The sequence below is a fragment of the Protopterus annectens genome, chromosome 14.part0, assembly GCF_019279795.1.
Source record: "Protopterus annectens isolate FY-2018-M chromosome 14.part0, PAN1.0, whole genome shotgun sequence".
NCBI lineage: Eukaryota > Metazoa > Chordata > Ceratodontiformes > Protopteridae > Protopterus > Protopterus annectens.
The window spans coordinates 874,703,557-874,712,107 of record NC_056748.1 but is presented as its reverse complement, the minus strand read 5'-3'; the positions used below and the strand labels follow the sequence as shown (position 1 = coordinate 874,712,107).

The 8,551-nt window shown below is 36.9% G+C and overlaps 1 protein-coding gene across 1 annotated transcript; it reads left to right on the top strand.

Annotated features, from left to right (window-relative positions):
* Window positions 1-3,675: 3,675 nt before the first annotated feature.
* Window positions 3,676-5,729, top strand: FGFBP3 (fibroblast growth factor binding protein 3). The gene is made up of 2 exons (XM_044056655.1): window positions 3,676-3,790; window positions 4,603-5,729. Exon 2 carries the CDS (start codon window positions 4,703-4,705, stop codon window positions 5,417-5,419), a length of 717 nt encoding a protein of 238 aa, XP_043912590.1. The 5' UTR covers window positions 3,676-3,790; window positions 4,603-4,702; the 3' UTR covers window positions 5,420-5,729.
* Window positions 5,730-8,551: the final 2,822 nt, after the last annotated feature.

The following is an 8,551-nucleotide window of genomic DNA, read 5'->3' as shown; positions in this document are numbered from 1 at the left end:
ATCACTTTAAATATCAACAAAACCAAAACCAAAACCCCAAACAATTTTGGTCAGGAATAAACAAACTACTCCATCCAGGGAATACCAAAACCCCTACCCCAGCTAGCCTAGCCCAAAGCCAACCCGACATAATAGCCAACACTTTCAATGACTTCTTCTCTCAAACTGTCGCCTTTCTGGCAAACACTATGACTCCCCCCCTATCCCTCCAAATAACCCCTACCCAAAACAACACCCCCATACTAAAGTTTCATACTGTCTCCACTACCTATATATGTAAATTACTATCTAAACTCAAACCTTGCACCCCTTCTGCCGACAAACTACCAGCTGAATATCTTCAACTAGCTGCAACCGAACTAGCCTACCCAGTCTCCATCTTAATCAACAGAACAATAACTGAATCCAAAATCCCTTCCTGTTGGAAAATCTCCCATATCATTCCCCTCCACAAAGGAGGTAACTCTAATGAACTCTCAAACTTTCGGCCTATTGCCCTTCTATCTCCACTATCCAAAATAATGGAACGCTGCATACACCATCAACTCTTACATCATCTCTTGAGTAATAACTTGCTTGTAGACTCACAACATGGGTTTAGGCCCTATCACAGTACTTCTACTGCCCTTCTCTCCTTCACAGACATAATAAACAAAAATCGTAACAACAACCTGTTCTCCTCTGCACTATTCTTAGACCTCTCAAAAGCATTTGATATGGTCAACCATCAACTTCTCCTCCACACTTTAGAATCCCTGTCATTTGACTCACTAGCACTACAGTGGTTTGATTCATACTTGACAAATCGAAAACAAGCAGTCCTTTGGGACAGCCATCTATCTTCTCAACTCCCAATTACTATAGGCGTCCCACAAGGGTCCATCTTAGGTCCCCTACTTTTCTCTATATTTATAAATAACCTACCCACTTCCCTCCCTACATCCACCTGTATACAGTATGCTGATGATTCTACTCTCATCTGCTCTGCTCCATCCCCAGTAGAACTACATTCCTCCACCCAATTGGTTTTCACAGCAGCAGAAAAATGGTTTCAACATATCTGTCTCCTCCTAAATCCCAAAAAAACCAAACTTCTACTCTTCAACCCAACCCTTAAATCCACTCCTATCACTTTTTCCATTGTGTCCTGCAATGGCACTATCATCAAACCTGACTTTTCCACAAAACTGCTAGGTATCACCATAGACAATCAGCTAAACTTTGACTATCATATTGATTTAACTATCAAGACAGTAAATAAAAAGATAGGAGCCCTTTACAGACTTAAGCCCTTTCTTACTGCCACATCCCGAGTATCTCTTGCCCAAACTCACCTCATCTCCACACTACTGTATGCCTCTCCCTCCTTTATTAACATATCTAAAGCTAACCTTCAGAAACTTAATCTAGCCTACCATAGCATTGCCAGATTTGCAACTGGCTCTCCATTCCGTACACATCACTGTCTTAACCTAAAGAAACTCAACTGGCTAGAACTTCCAAATCTAATACTCCTACAGCAATTAGTCATCACTTTTAAAATTCTACATTACCCCTCCAACACACCCATACTGAACAACCTTATCACACCTTATAAAAATCTTACCTCACTTCGTTCAGCCAACAAGCTCCTAGTAACTACTATCAAATCTCATAATAAAGCAGGTGACTCCTTATTTGCAAACACTATCGGATCTTATTGGAATGAACTTCCCACTGGACTGACCTCCCTAGCCTCATGTCACCTTTTTAAAAAACAGATTAGAAATCATTTACAAAAACACTGGCTATGCCCTTGCTCGAATCCTGACTGATAACTGATACACTACCTGCTCTCATAGTTAACTCTGTATATTATTTGTATCTGGCTTTTTCACAAAGTTTGATTTCTTTTCTGTTTTAGTGACTTTGTTAAATTGTATAGTCTCTAGTATGATAGTGGAGCTTTCCTCCTCAACCCTGTGTAGAAAATATACATGTATCAAGCTACACAAGCCCGGTAATACTGTATATTCAATTTTACTTTACTTTTCTTTTGTCATTATTTTGTTTCTTTTACTGTTTGACTGATTGTTATCTCTATTACCTGTATCTGTTTAAACTGTAAAGTCATAGTATGACAGTGGAGCTTTTCTCCTCGGGCCTCTGCTGAAAATGGACATGTATCCAGCCAGACTAGCCCGGTTAACAAATGTAAAATAAAATAAAATAAATAAATAAAATAAAGCCTTTTGCTAACATATTTAACAGATATTGAGATTCCCTGGCAGGACTCAGTTGCTAGACCAAGGGTTCTGAGACTGCATACTCCTTTATTTCCAACGTCTTTTTTAAATAAAGTAAATGTCTTGGGATGTAGCATCTCTGCATACCGTAGCATATGAATGCTGTGAGGACAGAAAATACAAATGCAACAGAAATAAGGCCACTTCACTTCATGCTTAATGCCCCAAGTGTGTAAGTATCACATATTTCAAAGCTGTGAAATCACCAAGGCAAAGGATTAGTTTAAAATAGGGAGGTAAACAGACAAGATTACATGAACCTGAGTGTAACTGCAAGCAAGCTTTCAGGTTTTAGACAGTTTGCCAACATAGTTCTCTTCTAAATGGAATGTACTCTTTCATCACAATTATCATATATACCAGGTCTGCGAGATTGGAGGATTCAACCATACTTCAAACTAAAAGTCTGCATCAAATAATATTTGCCACTGTGCATCACCCTTGCAACCAAATTATTTTGTTGATTGCTGATGGCATAATTCTAACTGCAACAAGAAGAATAAGACTCTGGTCTTCAACAATAACCATGTTGTTATACGTTTGAGAAATGGCTGTTGAGAACACACGACTACTTAGTCATGACTGAGGAGATTGATCATAATTCTTCGTAGTACATAAAGCTTTCCCTGCTTGATGTCCAATCAGCTAGAGGAAGGGGGAGAGAGAAAGTATAGTACAATAAGTATTTTACAGCTTTGAAAGCTGAAAAATGCTCATCACTGCCACACTATTCATTGTATAATGTGGAGCTTTATTTGTTTCAGTGTATTATGATACAGAGACAGAATGCTGGCTGCTGTATATGCTGTAATATGAGAGCAGTCCTGAAAAGTGATTTTCCAATTTCTCATGCATAATCACAGCACTTTATTTATTAGACAAAACTATGTGTTAAAACATAATCTGATACTGTTTCTGCAAGACTGAAGTAAGCAAAAATAATTTCAACTCAGCTGACATCAGGTTCAGACAGATTTGTTCCCGTCCATATAAACATTGCTTTACTTTGCTTCAATATGTCAACTTAGTATTCAAAAAAGTTACAGGTTTAGCATAGCTATGACAAATATGCAGTTTTACATTCATTTTAACTACCATGCTAAGCAAAAAATCAGACAAGCTTTTAAAAACTTCAGAGGAAAAAATTAGTATATCAATATTTCAGATTAAAATTAGAGTTAGCCTATAAAAATATTACCAAATATGAGTACTAAACCAAAATCACAGGCACAGTTAAAAGATTACATTTCAAAATAATGCAATATGAATGAAGACATGCTTGTGTTTTTCTGCATTTAGTTAGTTGTATAACACTGTATTAATTATGTATCAGGTTAAAGGATTAAAGGACTTGTTTCCTCTTTGGGGAGTGGCAATGCTGTGATGGCACCTCCCACTATGTTTCTAACCAAGTACAGATGAAGTAACCTTCTTGTAGAGTTTGATCCTCCACACAGAGCTGTCCAGATTTCTCTTGATTGGCTTCTTTCAGCACTTAAGGACTGGTAAGTCAATTTCACAACATGGCAGAGCACTAGGTCCTACAACTTGAGTAATTTGTTACAGTTAATAAATTCTGCTTTTGCTTTAGGACACACATGCATTGCCTTAAGAAGCTTATAGAAAGTGTGTGCTACTCTGTTAATTTAGAAGTCACACATAACGTAATTGCCTGGGCATGTAAATGCACATCACATGAGGAAACTTGTAAAGAATTAGCAGTGTAAAATGAGATCCTGATTTTTTTCAGTCAAGGAAATATACAAGTACAGAAATTTTCTTTAGGGAATAACCTGAGGTCAGAAACTTTTACGAGTATTTACATTATTTCTGCTGTATACAGTTCTCCCTAAAAGATTTGCGTTTCATTTTACTGCGTACTGAATGTAGCTACAGGAGAGCACAATCTTAAAGTATCATTTGAAACACCTGTTAAACCAGCAGCAGCAAAAGTAAAACTTGTTTTTATTAATGCCAGGCAGATTTACAAGTAAAAATGTTTCTAACTGCTTTAATTGGCTTACATTTTCTCCCTGCCTGTAGAGTAGAAACTCTTTTCACTAAAGTATGCCGTCCCAGTCTGTATTGTAATCAGAGCACAAAATACACTTGTAACTGTAATAATATGCTTATAGTTGTGGAACTATTTGCTGTCAACAGAGTAAACATGGTTTTCTGTCTGCACTGAAATAAAGACTTAGTAATAGCAGTAATGCTTTATACATGCTCTCAGAGTGAACATTCTGTTGTGCTACTTGTCAAGTATTACGATTTATCATTGTAATTATAATTAAACATGTTTTTTTCTTTTCATCAGGTTTTTTGGAATGTAAACCTGTTCTCTTCCCCATGCACAGAGTGATTATTGATACATGACTGCATCAATACAGAAAAGTTGTGAGCAATTCTGACATAAAATGATGAAACTACCCTGTTTTCTGTTGTTTGTTTTGGTCTTCTGCTACCTGAAAAGCATAAATGCCAAAAGAGAAAAGAACAACAGCAATAAAGATAAAATTAAGTTCCCAACTTCTGGTCAGTTGGTAACAAAGGACAACCATACTTGTGCCTGGGAAATATCTGGTGATGAAGATGTTGTTTTCCTTGTGAATTGCAACCTGCCAGATAGTAAAAATTACTGGTGCAAGTACATGGGGAGTCCACAGCAATGTCCCGCCTACAGCACAAAGGCTATCCATTACTGGAAAGAAATCATTGGCCGAATAAAGAAAAAGAAAAATGCCTGTGAAAACAAAACCCTGAAACCAAGAATATGTAAAAGGGGTTCAGCAGCATCTCATTTAAGGCTTGTAGAAAAAAATCAGAGCCTGCCAAAAGCTGATGAAAAGGAAAGACGGAAGGGGAGTGGACGGAGGAAGGATTCTGAAAAGGCCAACTCAGAATCAAGTGAACCACAACATGCTGCAAGTGCTTTTGAGCAGCATGGCAAATCGAGGAAAATTATATCTAAACAGGCAGCTAAAGAAGAACTGACATCTGCTCCAACAGGAGAGGTCAATGATGAAAAAGTCAGTGATGACAATTTGGATTTTAATGAGGGCCTTTCAGAAGAATACTGCAATGAGAAATGGCAGAGCTTTTGCTCACTGTTGGTCAGTTTCTGGAACGGTTAAATGACCCTTAAATAATTAGTAGCTATAGTATTTTATAGCCCGAATGTATGTATCACATCACTCAGTAAACGTAAAATATATAACAAAAGGAAGTTGTAAATTTATTTTGTATGGATTAACAATTTCCTAACACAACTGATAAAATGCTCTTTAAAGTTTTGGGGCCCTAATCTTGATTATGTAGAACTTAAAATGGCTGTTCCTAAAGTAAACTGCTAACAAGTCTGAACCACAAAATAAGTCACTGGACATTGTAATAGATATCTGATTTTAGCTATTGCATGCAATAATAAAGATTCATTTTATATAATCTCATTTGCTGTTCATGCTAGGTTTCAAGACCATGTAAGCAAAATGCTTTCAGATTCATTTAAATTCAGGATTCTTCGTGTAGGGCAGTCTTTTAATAAGCAAAATGCCAGAATAAGCTTTAGATGTCTTGAAGGAGTACAAGTCAGAAGTTTTGTCTCAACCTCACCCCCCCCCCCACTCCCATGAGTGACGTCTGCACTTAATGAAGCATATGTATATTCAAGGAAGTTTTAACATTGTTCATCTAATGATTTTCTTGAGACTTTTATTTAAAACTACAGTATCAGAATGGTAAGAAAGAGCTATGTAAGCATGGTATTATATTTATAACATGATAATTTCATTTTCCCCTTAAGGAATGAAATGTTTAAGTTCAAAGTAAGTATGTATGCCATTATAAAAATCACAGCTGGAGTTTATTCATTCTGAAATATTAACTTTGACAATTGTACCTATCTGAGACTGAAGTAACACTTCAGAAGACACAGGGACAGATTTCAAAGTCTTGCTGTGTGGAAGTGACTTACCCCAGTGCAAGTCTGCCCCGATTCCAAAATACCTGCTGTTGGTACGCCTCACTCTATTGAAAGACCTGTCTATAGAGTACACTTCCACTGGGGGCCAGATTCTAAAATACTTGCTCTTGGTGTAAGTGACTTACATCAAATTTGGCCCATAGCCTCACAAACTAAGAAAATGACTCAATGGTGTGTTTGCAATATACAGAAATTAGGGTAAACAGTTCTTTCCTTTCTGGCAGTTGAGCACAGAGGGTTAAAAAAAGCGTATGAGCAGCTAATGTGCTTCATTGTGTAGAGCTGGGTTTAATTCCCTCAATCTACATTTGTAAAATATGTGGCTCTGAGCAGGTCACTTGGGCAATCAGTACCCCTGATTCATTCTTGACAAAAGGCATATGTGTATACTGGACTTAACCTTATTAACAAAATAAATGCAATTCTCTTGCTCACTGTCCTGCACTATAAATTACTTTGATATTTAGCCATAAAATGTTTTGTTTGGCTTACTTTAATCTAATTTGCTTAAAAAGATAAAGCTGCACCTATATATTGTTGACACATTTTTTTCTGAAACAAATTAGAAACATCTTAATGTGCAAACTGCATGATGGGTTAACAAAAAGCAGCCTTCTACTTTGGAAGATACTGTTACATCCCTTCCCATGATGTGAAGCACTGCTGTTATTTGGAGGCTGAGAACTGTGCATGCATCACGAGTCCCATTTTATCTTGACCTTTGTTGAAGCACATGGAATAGCCAAGGCATGCTGCCGACAGGTGAGGAGAAGGAACAGGATGCATGATATGTAATGTATGCATTCTCCAAATACAGTGATGCTACCTACTGGTCTATAATACCAAATAAAGGCATGGACATTCTGACTGACTGTAAATTGTGGCACACAGACAAGAAACAATGAAACCTGTAACTTAGGTGAGAGCTCTCATGAAGATAGTAATGCATTGCAAACTGTATTTGAATATGGATATATGTTTTAATACAGGCTTGACTGCACAATAACCTGCAAAATCAAAAGCTATGCATATTCCATCTACATAGCATCTGTGTCCATGCCTCTACAGATTGAGTTAATACTACAAGAAAATTGGTAAATAATTCACTATAAAGCACAAAATAACTTTCATTGCAATAAAAGGTTTTGTGTTAATTTATTTCCTCCCTATCTTCCTTGACTGATCCCCCCACCCCACTCCCACCCCCACACACATACCATGCGTACCTCACTGTGATAAAATACTTTGCTGTATTCTGGACTATTTTTTTTCTTACTAATCAATCATTCCTGGGCATTTTTATTTCCTCTCTCAGCCAAACAACATAGTTTTACTGCCTTTTCACATACCCTTCATTTGGGATTGCTGCTGTCTGGTGTGGGCTCTGTGGTAAGTTGTTACAATCTCTACCTCAATGCAAAAGAAAATAGGTACTAAAATATTTTAAATCAGAAAGGTCAAAGAATGACATACTCCAGAAGACGTGCCATTACAAAATAAAAATGAAATTAGTAATTAGTCAAGGACTCACTAGTATCTTTTGTACAAGTAAGCATTTGGCATTGCATTACATCTTCAAAATGTTTAATCAGATTTTCTTCACTGAATTCTAAATAAATGATATGGCAGTGGTCAGAGTAAAGTGTGGTGTTTAGCTGGTTTTGCAGAAACTTTTTTTGAATTTGTAACACAAGCAAACACATTTCTATTATCTGTAATAAGACGATGGCTTCACTGTCTCCTGGTCACCCCTACCCCAGTGGCCTGTGTGTTTTTAGACACTATCATGATCTGATGCCACCTTTAATGGCTATTCACTGCTTGTATGAGCCTTATTACAGGCTAATAATGCCATTGATATTACAAACTTCCCAAAACAAGGAGTTCGTTCAGCCAGTTCAGTACATTTTAATTCATTAGTCACTAAACTGCAAAATTGGAAACATGGTCTCAAGCAAATCAATTTGTGTTGCCCCTTTCCCAATATATACTACATTCATACATATTGTACGTCCTTAAGTAAGTTGGTTACCTTCCATGTACTCTGCTCTGCAGCAGAAAGAAAAGGACCAGTAATATCACCAGACATTTTGAGAGATAAAAATCAGTGATTCAATCAACAAATGAATGAATAAACAAATAGCAAACAAAACTTGTATTTTCAGCTGCAACATCTTTTTCTTTTTCAGTCTAAGCCATTTTTGATCTCAAGGACAGGGAACAACAGTCACTAATAATTTCATGGTCTATCTTGTTGGATTCTGTTTTCACTCACTGTGATGTA

Excerpts from the sequence above, each read along its gene's own strand:
- FGFBP3 (XM_044056655.1), top strand. The coding sequence starts at position 4,703 with ATGATGAAACTACCCTGTTTTCTGTTGTTTGTTTTGGTCTTCTGCTAC.